General features: G+C 40.9%; 1 protein-coding gene across 1 annotated transcript; it reads left to right on the forward strand.

Annotated features, from left to right (window-relative positions):
* The first annotated feature begins 4,139 nt into the window (after window positions 1-4,139).
* Window positions 4,140-4,463, forward strand: Sertm1 (serine rich and transmembrane domain containing 1). Its single transcript, XM_042685304.1, has one exon. It carries the CDS (start codon window positions 4,140-4,142, stop codon window positions 4,461-4,463), a length of 324 nt encoding a protein of 107 aa, XP_042541238.1.
* The last annotated feature ends 12,228 nt before the right edge of the window (window positions 4,464-16,691 follow it).

The raw sequence follows: 16,691 nt of genomic DNA on the forward strand, positions 1-16,691 counted from the left end.
GACGTGATGCTGAGTGACAGTCCTGGTGGCTGCTGGGCTGTCTCTCTCTCCACCTCCACCCCATGGAGCTCACAGGGAGGGATTACCTGGCTTTCCTTTCTCGCTGCTTTTCTGACCATGTCTTCCCAGCACAGGTTTTTGTTCCAAGAGACAAAGGGAAGTGTTGGCTGACAATGAGGTAAGCCATTTCCACAGATCTTCATTTATAAATGTGGTGATACTCTTGTCTCCTCTTCCTTTCTCAAAAAATAAAAAAAAATACTTTCTGAGGATGGCTTAGGAACAACAACAACAAAATCAAGATCCCTGCTAGGCTTTCTTTACATGTCACTTGAGATCAGAGTATGCTGGCGCTGCCCCAAGATAGGTCAAGGCTATGCATTTACGATGAAGTCTGTTTCTTCTTTGCTTAAACCTTATCTAAGAGAAAGAGCTCAACAAATGTCATCCTGCAGCACACTCATTTGATTTCGTTTCCACAGTGCCTCTTGACGAAATGCCTAAACACTCGTGATTTGGTTCATGCAAAGCCTTATTCACTACAGAGAAGGAAGATGAACCAACTTTCTTTTTTGTGTCAATAAGAAACTGAGAACTAATGCTGCCAAGTTAGAATCATCTCTAATGAGGCATGTGCGCTATTTGTTTGAGAGTAGAAAAGAAATTACTGTAGCTGTCATTTTAAATTAAGACGCACTCTAGAAATGGTATTAAATCTGTAGTATTGGGAGGAAGGTATTTAAAGGGGAAGATATTTGATTGTGAAATGTCAGATAAAGACACACAAGTTTCACTTGTTTATTTTTCTAAGCTCCTAAGGCAGCTTAGGAAATAGGTGCTTTTACCAAACCTTCTCAGCCTGGTGTTCTGTGAAGCTCATAGACAATAGGAGCTCACAGGGAGAAGGTGACCTTCAGGAAATGAGCAGGTCCCCTTAAAGTATTCTACCTGAGAAGAGAGAACATCTTTGTTTTAACATTACTGTCCACTTGCTGATACCACAATGACATTCTCTATAACTCCAGCCCCATCCCTAAGAAAATGACATGGATTTGAGTGAAAAGAGAAGGTGGCTTGAGAATAATCAGTTGATTCTGACTGGATCTATCAACTTCTCTTGTTAGAAATGTGGCAGAGGCCTGAAAGCTCTGCTAGTCTTTCTAGACTTTGAGAAAGAAATGCTTGTCTATTGTACCTGTACCTGTGATGACCTTTGATTGCTTTCTGGCTATGATTATACAAACTATCACATTGTAACTTGGGTCCTCTTAGAGAGGTAAAAAAGATGTACTTTACTGTCAGGCAAATGGGAAGCAACCATCAACACTAGCTGTAGGCTTGTCCAAGGTAAGTGACAGAGAACTACCATTGTCATGACTTGTCATTGTTCTCTTCCTACCACAATCAAGAAAACCAGGCATGCACTGCAGGCATAAGTGATAGTTACTTCTCTGTGTGTCATTGCTGAGCTGCGTAAACTGAGTGTCTTTGACCTCAGTTTTCTCGTCTGCAAAATGGTTACATGCTCCAGTCTATCTGTCCTACAAAGTGGTTATAACAGACACCAAAGGTAGACTCCCTTCTTTACCTGTGCTAGAAAAAAGGCAATGGACAGGTCTCACTGCCAAAGTGATAGGAAAATTGAGACCTTCATTCCATAAGGGGTGGAGGTGACCTATCTTCTTCATTACAAATATTACTTAAGGCACAGCAATTAGCCTTTTTGTGTCTCTGTTTCCTTGGTTACAGTTTGGCTGTGTTAGGACATTTTGAATATTATTTTCCTGTTTAGTCTGTGAGGTTCCTGTCTTCATTTTCTGTGTACCCTGCTACCTCTGAGATGCTTTCTTGATTCCCCAAAGAGGAGTGGCTGGAGCCATCACACACTGTGGGAAGGCCACCCACTCCCAAATCAGAGAAGCGCTCATTGTGATTCTTTTCTTTTCTCTTTCTTTTCTTTTCTTCCTTCTTTTCTTTCTTTCTTCCTTTCTTTCTTTCTCTTTCCTTTCTTCTGTTAATTTCTTTCTCACCTTCCTTTCTTCTTTCTTTTTCTTTCTTCCTCTTTTTCTTTCTCTCTCTCTTTCTCTCTCTGTTTCTCTATTTCTTTCCCAGAAACAGCATGTAGCAGCCTAATGGAATAAAATATCACCAGACCAAAGCATAATGAGGAGTAGAAGTCAAATTATTTTAGGAATTACTAAGACATTGTCCCTGGCCCCTCTGAAGTGCTGTGCATGACAATCAGTAGGGACAGCCCCTCCCTGGTGTCTCCCCACTTCCCAGCGTTCATTAGTGCTGCTCAGTGCTGACCACCACAGCAAAAGTCAGACTCAAAGAATCAGCTGCTTAATGAGATTTGGAGAACAGAAGGAAAAGACAAACACCAGCAAGTGTAGGAAGGGGTGACAAGGGGCAGCGTGGATGGCTCCCTATGAGCATTTTTACAACTGAAGCTACATTTTAAAGCACATGGCAAAAGGATCCTGTGCTTGCTGGAGGCAAGAAGAGCATTTTTTTTCTCCACTTGAAGAGCAAAATAGTTTCTACTTAGAGGTTCCTCTGTCCTCAGACTGCTTCCTTCCCAGAGGAAAGAAGTCTTCCTTTACTGGTTAAGAGGAAAGCATTTCCCCTCAGTGCCCCTTAGAATAAACACACAACACACACATTTTGATCCAACCTTTTACTTCACTGTGTTTTCATAACTATTGTCTTGTCAAAGAAAATGAGAAAAAACTATTTTCCAGATGAGAAAAGTAAAGCTCAAAAAATGTACATTGTAACATTGGGTGCCCAACTGCCCAAAGATGATTGGAAATTTGCATGGCAAACCTAAGTCAAACCTAAGTCTTGACAGCAAACATAATACCCTACCACTCAAGTAGGACAAAGGGTGAACCAATTCAGCAGTGATACTCACCAGATACTATGTTGGAAATGAACTATACAACTTGTAGGGGGAAGGGAAAAACTAGGAGAAAATGAGGGAGGAGTGACACTGCTCAAAAAAAAATGTACTCATTACCTGACTTACATAATCATAACCCCTCTGTACATCACCTTTACAATAAAATTTAAACTAAAAAATACTCTACTACTTAGACGAAATCCAAGTTCTTCTAAGTTAACAGTGTTTAACTTCTAAGTTCAAGGTGTTTCTTTTGAATACCCAAAGTATGTAAAGCAAACTACCTGGGTACATTTAAAGAAGAGAAATAGAGATAAATAGCTATTAATCTCAAGGAGTTAAAATTCACTGGCAATGCCTATAATGCTAGCTACTCAGGAGGCTGGGATCTGAGGATCCAGAATCAAACCCAGCCCAGGCAGAAAAGTCTATGAGATACTTATCTCCAATCAACCATTGAAAAGCCAAGAGTTGGAGCTGTGGTTCAAGTGATAGCATGCTAGTCTTGAGGAAAAAAAAACTCAGGGACAGCACCTAGGCTATGAGTACAAGCTTCTGTACTGGCATACAAAAATTACTTGAAAATTAACATATTCTAAATATTTGACAAAACCCACATGTGCTTGTTCAAAGATTCTCCACCAAGCGCTAGCAGGTGATTCCGGTCAGGTGTTAGGATAGTGGTCACAGGGTGCATGGAACTGGCTTTCTGGAAGAAGAAGGTTAATGTTTTGGGTTCTCCACATCTCTTGAAATCGCAGCAGCTGGACCCATCAGAACTGTGCTTTCCTTTCTGTTCTATCTGTAGGTACTTAGAGAAACCTGGCACCTTTATAATAAAATGGCACCTAGAGTGCTATGGAAAGAAAAAAAAAGCTCATTTTCAATAAGCATGACTTGTTTGGGGGGGAATCATTTCATATTTCCCTCTCCTTGGTAGGTTTGATCATTAACCTCACTGAAATAAAAATTAAACATTATATTGAAAAATGTGTTATTTTCTGAAAAATGCACTGACATGTCTATTTTTTTTATTTTTGCAGTCTCAATGGACACTTGACTTTGCTTTTCACTGGTTAATTGGAGAGAGGAGTCTTATGGATTTTCCTGCCCAGGTTGGCTTCAAATCTGGATCCTCAGCCTCCTGAGTAGCTAGGATTATAAGTGTGAGCCACCACTGCCCAGCTGACACATTGACTTCTAATCCCTGTACAGCCTTTCATTCTCCGTTAAGATGTCTGAGCCTGACCCTTTGTCTGGATCTGCAGGAAGCGTGGAAAACGGAACTTTCCTCGAGCTATTCCCCACATCGCTGTCCACGTCGGTAGACCCGTCCTCGGGCCACCTGTCCAATGTCTACATCTACGTGTCCATATTCCTCAGCCTTTTAGCATTTCTACTTCTGCTCTTAATCATTGCCCTCCAGAGGCTCAAAAATATCATCTCTTCCAGTTCTTCCTACCCAGAGTATCCAAGTGATGCAGGAAGTTCCTTCACCAATTTAGAAGTCTGTAGTATTTCCTCTCAGAGATCCACTTTCTCAAACCTTTCATCCTGAAAAGAATCTTTAAAGTGACAACAGCTTATTTTCCCTCCCCCCTGATGGAACTGCTACTTTATGGAAGAAAGGACCCTTTTGGTGTGTAGATCTGTATTCCTCCTTCGCTTTGATTTCTGGATGCTTCTCATTTGTGAAAGTAGAAATCAATGGTGACCGAAGCGTGAGAACGTTAGTGCTGAGAATTTTGCATCGATCCTTTGACAAATCAGAGGCTGGCTTCTTCTAAGTTGATCAGCACACATTGCTGGATACGACGAACTCAACTGAGGAAACTTCTTAAGGGAAGCTGGATGCAGACCTGTGTGTTTATTCTCTGTTACAAAACCTGTGAGACCAACGAGGCCAACCAAAACTGGCAAAATCAAGTTGGAGCTATTTAAGAGATATTTTCCATATTCAAACGTTAAAAAAGAAAAGGAACTCAGTTTAGATTTACTGTATAATATGTCTGAAACTACAAGTCAAATATGCTAATTTTTTTCTTTTCTAATTATGCTTTTGTTATCTCTAAATAGTTGTACAAAAAGGTTACCGTTGGATATGTCAGTCTATGCATCTTGTACAATGCATCTTGATCAATATCACCGCTTCCATCCTGTACCCCTTTCCCTCCCACTACCAACTGTCCCTCGATTTTCTAGCCTCATGGGGTAATTTGTTGAATATTATGACTGCAATCCCCCCTTCTGCTCTTCATTTAAATGTTTTCTTTAAGTTTCCTTTAAAACATGAAGATTTCATTTATCAATGAATAGAAGTCATTTGGAAGAGCTGGACTTTTGATTGCAAGACAAATGTGTGTCATGATGAACTCTATACAGTTTTTGTGTCTGCAGAGTTTTTTCTTCTACTTAGTTTAAGTCACAGTGATCCATGTGGAATGTTTTGCGCTATTACTAAACCAAAAAAAAAAGATAAACCACAGAAGGTTTTTATTTCATACCTGTAATTTCCATCAGCAGAAGGTATGCATAGGGGAAATGCTTGTTTCTTTGTATTTTAGGCAAGAATAACTCAGCAATCATGTACATCCTATATTCAGTTTCATCGTCTTTATAAGTTTAGAACAGAATTGCATTGTCTCCAATATACCATATGTTAGCTCATTCATACTAGGTTGCAAAATGCAGGGTTGAATTGCTGATATGTGTCTGTTTCTATACTCCATGAATGTTACATGTCTCTGATAGCAATGTTGTATGTTGACATCATATTTCACATTAGGGTTCTAGAATGTGAGTTTATGTCAAAAATTTCAGACATTCCAGTTGAGTAGGTACCAGAAGCTTCCACAATCCTAGGAGCAACCATACTGTAGCTAGCCAAGGCTGTCCATGAGTGTTGACACCCTTGGAACACAGACATGGAAATCTAGCTGCCCCTAAAACAAAGCAAAGAGATTATGCAGCATCTTAAGGGTAAGAATTTTCATTTAATTTTTTAATGAGTGGTCCAGACCATAAACACTGAACCTGTGGGAGCCACTATACTCATCAATATACCATAAAACACGATTGAATCACTCCCTACTCAAGACATTTAGTAATATCCTATGTGGTGGCATTAAAGCACATCCTTTGCATGTGTTGTGCCATCAGCATTTGCTAGATAGAATAGGAGAAAGAATTCACCATTTTTACAGGGTCTGTCTTAGTCAATCCAGAATGCTAAAAGAGATGAGAACTGGTAATGCACATCAGAAGCCATTTATTTCTTTTTATTGACTAGCCATCACACCTAAATTAGACCACATTTAACTACTTATATGCCAGAAACAACCCCAAACACTGTAAAAACAAGTGTATCATCTGTGGAAATAAAACAGCCTTTGCTACCATTTAAAGCATGACAATGGGTTAGAATATCAGCTATTTTAGATCATGATTAGCATTCTCTGAGTATATTTATGTATGCACATGTTTGTGTATCTATCAATATGTATATATTCTGTGTGCATATTCACATGCTCCCAGTTAATATTGTTGTGACAGCCATTCAGGATTAAGGCAGTCATTTTATAGTATCACTTTTGATCTTTGGTTATTCTTGTGCTATTTTGGTTATGGGGGAGGGAAAGCCATAAGTAAAGTAATATTAACACATAAATACACACAGCCAGACACCATTGGCTCATGCCTATAATCCTAGATACTCATGAGTCTGAGATCTGGGGATTATGGTTCAAAGTCAGCCCTGGAAAGAAAGTCCATGAGATTCTTATCTCCAATTAACTATCAAAAATCTGGAAATGGAACTGTGGCTCAAGCATAGAGTGCTGGCTTTGAGCAAAATATCCCCACAAAGCAGAACAATGTGATTACAATTTGTCCTAAAGGGTAGCTTTACATCCTTCCCTGCGGACTTCTGACAGCAAAACTACTTAAGTCAAAGCCAATCAAATCTGCAGGCATACTCTTGCCTCTCTCTCCCTGACACAAGATTCTTGCTCTCAACATTAAGTGGAGTAATGAGGATCCATATCCAAAGATGGAATAAAGGATTTTTCCCCATTACAAGTTGCCAAGGTAAGGGATTATACAACTAGAGATGAATTTGTGATGTTTAAAAAACTAGTTCAGAAAGATTGAAAGATGGCTTTATAAATAAAGAAGACTCCACTGAAAACCTGATTTCTTCTCTGATTTTTTCAGTAAAGTGATCAAGTCACTTTGCCTCAAGAGGGTATTTTTCCTAGGAGTTCTACATATACCTATGTCTTCACATTACATCTTAACATCACTATATCATACTGTACCTATACTATACTCTATAGATACTATATAACATATATCATTAAATCACATTATAGTTATTACTATAACAGATAGATGTAAATCTATAACTCCTTTTCTGTATGTCCTCTGTAACGCAGTAGCAGTAATGTGTGACTCAAATGATACCTTCCTCTCACCTCTACAAGTGAGTCTCATATTTCCCTGATGAAAAGAATCACTTAGGTGCTCAGAAGATATAGAGGCTCAGAGACTAGCCAAAGAGCTCCAGGAGCAGAGCCTGTGAATGGATACTTTAAATGAGGGCTCCAGGTAATGCTAAAGAGGAGGACCTAAGACCTCTTCTCTACAAATCTTTACAGGCAATGAGCAGCAAATACATCTGTCAAAATGTGTTTCTGGAGGAAAGGAGGTCCTGCCTCCAATTATTGAGCACCACCCCATCCCACACCCCAACCCATGACCCTTACTGCCACCCATCTCCTCTGTAATGGGGACTCCAGGCCATCCTTCTAGAAATGGAAAGCTTCTACCTCTTGAGGGATTCAGTGAAACAAGGCCACAAAACTCCACTTTCACAAAATGATGTTTCTGTAGCAGACCTGACTAGAGCATGAGGGGAATTTACACATTAAGGGAAGAAAATTGGCCTTGTATACTAAGGACAATTCCACAGTTGAAAGGAAATTAACACCACAACTTAAACATTTTCAAAGAAAAGTTCTAGTTTCTAGACTTGTTGCCTTGGTTTGAGGTCCTAACCAATACTACATTCCACCCTTCCATTCCTCATGACAAAATCCTTTGGGACCTGTTCCCATCAGAAGAACCTCTGCCTTCAGAGCCCAGGTAATTCTGGAGACATCTCTCAAGGCTGTTAAGTCTGAAGGGTGCTGGAGAGGAGTCTGCATCAAGAGCCCCAGGGGGGGCTCCCAGACCTGCTGTACCCAGCAACTGCCCCTCCTCACCCAGAGGACATGTGTGCTTTTCTTGATTCCTTGTTATCCAGTGGGTGGCTCTCAAAACCAAAACCAGATGCCAGGCACCAGTGGCTGATGCCTGTAATCCTGGCTACTCAGGAGGCAGTGATGGAGATCTAGTGATCACAGGCAGCCCAGGCAGGAGAGTCTGCTAAAACTCTTCTTTCCAGTTAACCAGCAAAAAGCCAGAAGTGAAGGTATAGCTTAAGTGGTAGAGTGCCCAACCTTGCATGGAAAAGCTAAGGGATGACACCTAGGCCCTGAGTTCAAGCCTCAGTGCCAGCACACACACACACACACACACACACACACACACACACACACACACACCACAAATCAAATGTATGTTTGTGTGCACATACCACAAATCAAATGTATGTTTGTGTGCATGTATGCACATGTATGTGTAAGTATGTGTACATACTCACAGAAACTCACTAATATACACTATTCTTGACACACAGAGAGAGACCCTCAAAGAAAAATAATAGCCTTCAATTTGAAGAGACATTTTCTTTTCAAAAGACATTTAACTCTTGCCTCAATGGAACCCTTCCTCCAATGGCAAAGTATACTACTTATCCCTCCTTCATTCTTTCATCTCAAGACCATTTCTAAGCAGTTGTCACTTCATAAGAGACATTTCCTATGATGACTGCTTTTTTATTGTAACAGAACCCACTAACCCCAGTAGTCACTTCTGACACTCCAGAGGCCTCAGCAACTCATGGAAAGCATGACTTTTCATTATCTTAAACTGGATCCATACTGAGATGGTGTTTACCATCCTGAACTCTATAAGGAGACATGACTCACAGGCATTTATTAACTAAATGATGACTGTCTTTGGCACACAGACATTGTTCTTGCCCTCAGAAACCTTATAATCTAGTGAAAAAAGATGCTCAGACACATTTTATGTAGAATTGTAATGGCAATTGGTATGAAGAAAATACAACCATGACACAATAAACAAAAGAAATTCACTTAAGATGTGGTGGCCAGGAAAACCCTTTCTCATGAGATCATATGGGAATACTCAAATGGGTCAGGAAGAATGTTGTCCGCAAAGAGAAAAGCATATTTAAATGTCCTGTAACAGGAAAGGCCTTAGCTCTTGTGAGCAGAAAAGTCAGGGTGTTCAGGTAAGATCATAAGGTTGAAAGGTAGGCCAGCACAGGTGACGTAGAGCCTGATAGGTATAGAAAGAGCTTTGTTTTTATTCTGAGCATCATGAGAATCCATTGAAGGACTTCAAGCAGGGAAGTTACATAACTGAATTTGTGCTCAAGAAAGATTATTCTAGCTGCTTTTTGAAAAAATAGAGTAGAAATGGACAAAAAGTCCTGTTCAGATCCACCCTGGGTAGGGTATGGGTGTGGGTGGAGAGATGCTTTTGAAATATGTGTTCATCTTCTAGCCATGGAAACAGTCTTAGCTGAGGATGGGTTTGCCACACAGCCCCCTCCCTCCTCCACCTGTTTCTACCACACACTCACCTCCTTCTCTTCTCTCTCTCCTCTCTGTTGCTCTCCTTCTGTTTTCTGCCCGTCTCTGCCTCCTAGCTCATCTCCCTCTCTTTACCTCTCCTCTCCTCCCCTGCCCTCCCTGCTCCTTTTCTCTCCCTCCTTCCTTTCTTTCTCCTCTCTTCCCCTCCCCTATGCCATCTCCCCTCCTCTGCTTCTCTTCCCTCTTCTCCCCTCCTCCTTCTTTCTTTCCCTCCTCTCTCTTCTTTCCCTGACACCTTCTCTTCTCCTTTCCTTTCACCTCCTCTCCTTCTCCTCTCTTTCCTCTTTCCCTTTCCTCTCCTCCTCTTGGGGACAGAGTCATGTGCTACAATGCAAACAATCATGTTGGAGAAACAGCCAAGCATAAGGCCTGCTGGTGAGCAACCTGTGGTTTGGGGGAAGCATAGCAGATGGAGCTGGAGGACTTGGGGGTTTAAATAAATCTTGAACAGACCCAAGGAAAGTCAGATTAGGGTGAGATGGTGCCATCTCTTCAAAACCATGCTGAACTATACTTTGATACTCTTATGAAGTTTGATTTCTACTAATATGACTATTTATTCCTCTAGTCACTTCTAACTATCCAGAGACCTCATCAACCATTGTAAGGATGGGTTTTCTATATCGATACTCCAGTTACCCAGAGCCTGCTTGTTAGCTAGCACCTGTGCCAGTGGGTTCCATTCACCTGCAAGCATGTCACTGATCTCCAAACTGGCCTTGTTTCTTTTTTTTTCTTTTCTTTTTTTTTTTTTTTAGGTCCGGTCATGGGGCCTGAACTCTGGGCCTGGGCGCTATCCCTCAGCTCTTCAGCTCAAGGCTAGCACTCTACCACTTGAGCCATAGCGCCACTTCCGGCTTTTTTCTTTTTGCTTATGTGGTGCTGGGGAATCAAACCCAGGGCCTCAGGCATAGCAAGCCAAGCACTCTACCACTGAGCCACCTTCCCAGCCCCTGGCCTTGTTTCTTAAGAAATATATATTTCCCACTACTGAGTTCTAGCACTCAAGAATGTAAAATTCTTCAAGAGTGGATGACTACTTATGGAATACAAAATTTCAAGAAGGAAGTTTGTGGTTTCTTTATAATAGCCACTCAGTACCCAAAGCATAGTCACGTAACTTTGAGGATCTGAGTTAATTCAAGATTGCAGAGTGCCCCCAGTATTATTATAAACATCTTTTTTCTCCTCTTATTTATTTTCTACCTTCTTTCTTGTTTTTTTTTTTTCTTTGTCAGTTGTGGGGTTTGAACTCTGGGCCTGGGTGCTGTCCCTCAGTCCTTCAGCTCAAGTCTAATGCTCTACCACTTGAGCCACAGCACCACTTCCAGCTTTTCCTGTTTATGTGGTGCTGAGGACTCAAACCCAGGGCCTTGTGCACTCTACCACTCAGCCCCTCCTTTTTCCTTTTTTTTTTTTTGTGACAAGGACTTGCTCTATCATCCAGGGAAGCCTGGAACCTACTTATAATCCTCCTGACTCAGCTTCCAAGTGTTGTGATTCCGAGTGCTACATTTTTTCCTTGTATAAATAAATGCCAGTCAAGAAAAAATTCTGATTAGAAATAGTTCCAATGAGTTTACTATAACGCAAGTTATAATCATTTGACAGTATCTACCTAGATTGGGAACCTTTTTTATCCAAAAAGGTAATCATAGTTATATGACCTTTTCCCATATTTATAATATTTATCTTTATATATTTATAATATTTTTGTAAGCCATAGAAAATTTGCACTACAGGCAGATGGCCTCAGGCAGTCAGCAAGAAACAAATGAAAATCAGAAGCGTGTGAGATGCTTGCGTGTACCCACTGACTTCCCAGGCCTTTTATGGGCAATGATCCAGATGCCTTCTATCCCAATTCTTACTACTGGTCATAAAACAAAAATGATTTAGCTCAAGAGGACTAGCCATTTAGAAATAATAATAGCGTTAAACAAATTCATTGCTAGCACTTATTTGCTCAACACTAGGTGTCAGGCCCTCTTGTAAGCACTCAATGTATTGACACATAACAGTACATGAGGTAACTAGGTTCTGAAACCCAAAATTTAGGCTTTAGGTTTTGCATCTTCACTATTAGGTTTCACTTCTTTCATTCAGAAATAGCTGTTTTAAATAGAGGTATATTTGAGGGAAATGTTCATGCCAGAAAATCAATTGAGGCGTAAATATATAATCAAACCTTAAACCTTGTAACATATCCCATTCCAACATAAACATATGCTTGCTGAAAATGGAGCAAAGAGCCTTAGGCTATGACTTTATTCTTTTCAATATATGGACATGGGTCCCATTTCATTGATATGCTAGAGAGCCAAATATGTAATACAGAGCAAGAGCCCTGCTTCTAGGATGTGGATACAAAGATACCTCAGTTCCATGGCTATCCTGAGAAATATGAGGGCCCATATGCACAAGGCAAGCAAGGGAGTCTCTTCTTGGGGAGCATTCTTGCTGATGAAATGATAGCTGGTCATTCATTTAGGAAATGTTTATTAAACATCTTCTAAAAAGGTCACTGTTCTTTGTTCGTGGGATACAACAGTGAGCAAAATGGACAGAAGTCCTTCAAACACATAACAAGAAAATTAAGCAAAATATACAGTATGTTGGATCATTTTAGGTGCATAGGTGTTATTCCGATGAGCTCCTTTCCATAGCTTAGCATGCTCCTTCCCCTGCCCATAGTTTAGCATGCTCCTTTCCTAGGCAACACTGGGCCCATTTAGTAAAGGCAGTGAGTAATCAGCCTCCAACTCCCCTTTATCTTGAGATAGCACTTCTCTGGGGCAGCTACCACCATATAAGGCAGCAAGATCCCCTTAGAGTGAGCTTCAGATCTGGGCAGTTGCAAGACTCCTCATCTACTACTTGGGCAGCAGCCATAAATCCTAGTGTACCATGACAGAGCCCCTGGTCCACACGTCCACACCAGGGTCTCTGCCACCTAGTCCCTTCTAGCCCCTCCTAGCTTCAGTAGGTTATATGGGTCACCTGAGACAATACTCGGGACTTCTCTCTTGTGAGGCAGTCCCTTTACTGGCAAGAAAAACTTTTCTTTGTTCTTTGTACCTGGATGTCTGCATGGTTTTCTGGCAAAGTCTAATAAACTGTAAGAATAGGAAAAAGTAAAACCAAAAAGGAGACAGAGAAAACTGAATTCATCTGGAAACTTAGACCATTAGACAGAGGCAGAGCTTTCTGAGAAGAGGATATTTGAGTTGCAAATGCAATCTTTTTGCTCCATTCCTGAAATTACAACTCAAATGATGATCTTCTAAAAGATTACAGTGGGAAAATGGTTATTGGGTCACCATTATTTCAATCACTTGGACTCAGCCTACATAAAACTGCCAAATGGATTTCACGAATTTATCTCCTTTATTAAAAAAAAAACAACAACAACAAGAAAAAGAACAGAAAACATTTAGCCCTTATGCATTAATTGACTTGACCTCTCATTCATCTGCTTTCCACTCACTGTTGTGGTCTAGAGGGCCAGGGCCAAGTTTAAAGGTTTTGATGGTTTCTTTTATCTAATTGAATTGAATATTCACTTTGGTGCCCTGCCAGCCCAGCTACAAGCTAAATGGCTGAAAGCAAAAATAGACTGTTATTGGCACTCGCTAGCTATAAAATTGCTCTGCTGCATGGAAATATAGAGATCTGCAGAAACAGAGGAGGAAGCTCATCCCCTAGTTGGAGAGGCCTGGGTCTGCTGTTGAACATGTGGTTAGTCTTGAAAGAGACATTCCAATAGAAGAGCACGTGTAAAGGCATAAAGGGCTTATTTGCTGAGAATTCCATGTCATTGTTCCTCATACACAGGGTAAGTAGAGCAGCAGATCAGTAGAAGAATCACCTTCAGAGGACTTCCACCTTCTGCACCTAGGACATTGAGCCTCTTATTCTTAGTGTTGTGGTGTCTGAACATGCAGCATTGGAACAGGGTAGGGATCTATCTGTGAGGAAAAAGTGCCTTTCCTATCAAGGTAGTTTGCTTTCTTTCTGTTAATTTTTAGAGAATGGTTTTCCTGAAGAGTTTTTGCTTTGGCCAGGTGGCTTGGCCCTTGTTAATTACATCTTAGTTCTGTAAGTCCTTTTCCTGAGCAGTTTAATAAAGTCATCCTGTTAGACACTCCTTAATTATATCCTGTTAATTAAGCCATATCCTTTTGAAGATTGTGAATCTGAGCTCAGCCAATGTGAGCAGAGAGGTAGGGCCTACTGGGTTAGGGATAAAAAGGGAGCAGCCTGATTACTCTGTGTTCTTGCTTGCCAGATTTTTGGCTGGATGGCTCATCCTTCTGCAGAAGGAAACTTTGTCTTGCTGAGTGCCTTTCCAGTTGGTGTCCTTATTCCTGTGCAATACCCCAATCTCCTGAGCCATTTCTAACATATCTTGAAATCCAAGATCAACGACAAATAGACCTGCATGAAGGAGCTATTCTCCCTCTGAGAGGTCCTGGAATAACAAAATAATTAAGGGGAGTCAGCCTACCAGGGCTGCAGCCAGCAGACCTAGAGGCTACTTTCTATCTGAAGCTGAGGAGAGCTGTTCTGCCTTCATGTTTAGAGACTTACCATGATCACAGGCTTCACAAGTGTGTCTGAAAGTAGAAGTAGTAGTATATACAAAAATACTTTGCACATAGAACTCATTAGTCATGTTCACTGAATGAATGAAGGATTAAAAGACAGATCAACCATACAGGCACAAAGTCTGCCTACTCTCAGAAGAAGCGAAGAACTCTCAAGCCTGTGAGGAGAACTGACTCTGATTTCACTTGGAACGTCTACAGCCTGGATGGAAAAGGCACACTGGAAGTGTTCTGAGAATCTTGCCAATGTGCCTGTTGCATCATGGGAGGGAGCTGTGCATGCCCTGAAAAATAAACGTCCTTGAGGACCCAAGAAAAGTGGTAATAAGCCGACGAGCATACACACAAATTGCCGAACAGGAATGAGGGTCTTATTTGATCCCTGAACTTGGCTTCTTTGAGACTTTAAACCTCCCTTTCTGTCTGTGCAAGAGCAGCTCTCAATCAGTGGTGCTGTGTAAATATCAAAACATTTCAAGCTTACTTGTCCTCTTTGCTCCAGTGACCCAGCAGACAGTTTCTCCTGCACCGTTTACTAGGTTGAATAAAATCCACAGTTCTGTTTGAGTTCTTATTCTCCCATTAGGGATTTTTCTGCCTTCTGCTTTGGGCTCCCTCCAAGTTGTTCCATTTCCCACCCCTCTTTCCCCCACCCCACCCCTGCACCTCGCTTCCTGCTCAAGCAGTCCCTCACTAACTCCAAAGATTCCCGTCCTGGGCTTTCACCCATCTCCTTAACTTTCCTCAGGAGCAAACAACTATCTCTCTCACTGAAGGACTGGTCGGAAGTCTCTATCTTCAGGGTACACCACAGCTGCTGGCTTGGTGTTCTGTACCTTAGGCTCATTTAAACCACCTTCTCTGGTAACCCCAGCAAAGCCAAGGTCCTGGAGGCATTTGTACTCCAAGCTATTAAAAGTTTCTCCCTAAAATTTGCTTTTCAGTTGTATTGCCTGAGAAAGAACTAAAGTTAAACTTATGAAATAAGTGTGGCTGTTCCAAATACTTGGAGTACAGCTGATTTTCTGCTATGCACTTTCCAGAAAGCATTGAGAATGATCATATTTGCATTTGCAGTGGTATGACACAATACTGGCCTATGGTCCAAAATATAAACGATGTGATCATATTTTACTCTAATTGTGATACCACTCTTACTTCTTACATGAATTTCAGATTCAATATTTCTTACTATGTCTGAGTTCCTAGAGATTGAATCTGGGTCTTTGCACATGCTAAGCAAAATCTCTTATCACTGAACTACTATAACTCCATCCCTAGTATCTCAAATTTGACAGAATTGTTTAAAAACTTGTAGAGTACCATACTTATGGGTGTTCATTTCCTTAGAATACACAAGTGAACCTCCCTGATCTTTTTTATATGTTTTTATTGTAAAAATAATGTGCAGAGGGGCTACAGTTAATGAGTACATTTCCTATTGAGCATTGTTACCTCTTCCTTTTTTTTCTCCTACCATCCCACCTCTCCAACTCCTCCCTGCCCCTCCACAAGTTGTAAAGTTCACTTTCAACATAGTGTCTTATACATCTCATTGTTACCATAGGTAAACCTGTATCTTTATTTAAGCATTTTGTTATTTCTCTTCCCCTCCTCAAATTAGAAAAATGTATATACAAGTTGCAGGGCACCAGAATCAAATACAGTGAAAACAGGGGATCTTTTTTAAAAAAGTATTTTGCCTGTTTGTTTTTTTACATTACTTTTTGCCCATCCTGGGCCTTGAACTCTGGGCCCTTAAGTTCCTTTTTGCTCATGGCTAGAGTTCTATCACTTGAGCTATAGTACAACTTCCAGCTTTTTCTGTGAATAATTGGAAATAAGAATCTCATGGACTTTCCTGCCCAAGCTAGCTTCAAACCACAATCCACATATCTCAGACTCCTGAATAGGTGAAAATTATAGATGTGAGCTACAAGTGCCTGGTTTTCCTCTTTTTGGTCAGTCATGGGGCCTGAACTCTGGGCCTGGATGCTGTCCCTCAGCTCTTCAGCTCCAGGCTAGCACTCTACCACTTGAGCCACAGTGCCACTTCTGGCTTTTTCTGCTTATGTGGTGCTGAGCAATCGAACCCAGGGCCTCATGCATGCAAGGCAAGCACTCTACCACTGAGCCACCTTCCCAGCCCATGCCCGACTTTTTTAAAAAACACATTTTAAAGTTATCTTTAAGGAGTTGGGTACAAAGGAAGTGCCATATAACAAAGCATTTTATAAATAAAATGTATTTTGATCAGTATCATCCCCTTTAACATTTTCATCCCCCTTTGACCCACCTCTTCCCTTACTTTTCTTAAATTTTGTGGTATATGCAATGAATTCTTGGCTGCATTCTCTCTTCTTTAATTCTCCTACCCCTCTCCCTTTAGTTCCACCC

The sequence above is a fragment of the Dipodomys spectabilis genome, unplaced genomic scaffold (assembly GCF_019054845.1).
Source record: "Dipodomys spectabilis isolate Male_0828 unplaced genomic scaffold, ASM1905484v1 ptg000095l, whole genome shotgun sequence".
In the NCBI taxonomy this organism is placed as follows: Eukaryota; Metazoa; Chordata; class Mammalia; order Rodentia; family Heteromyidae; genus Dipodomys; species Dipodomys spectabilis.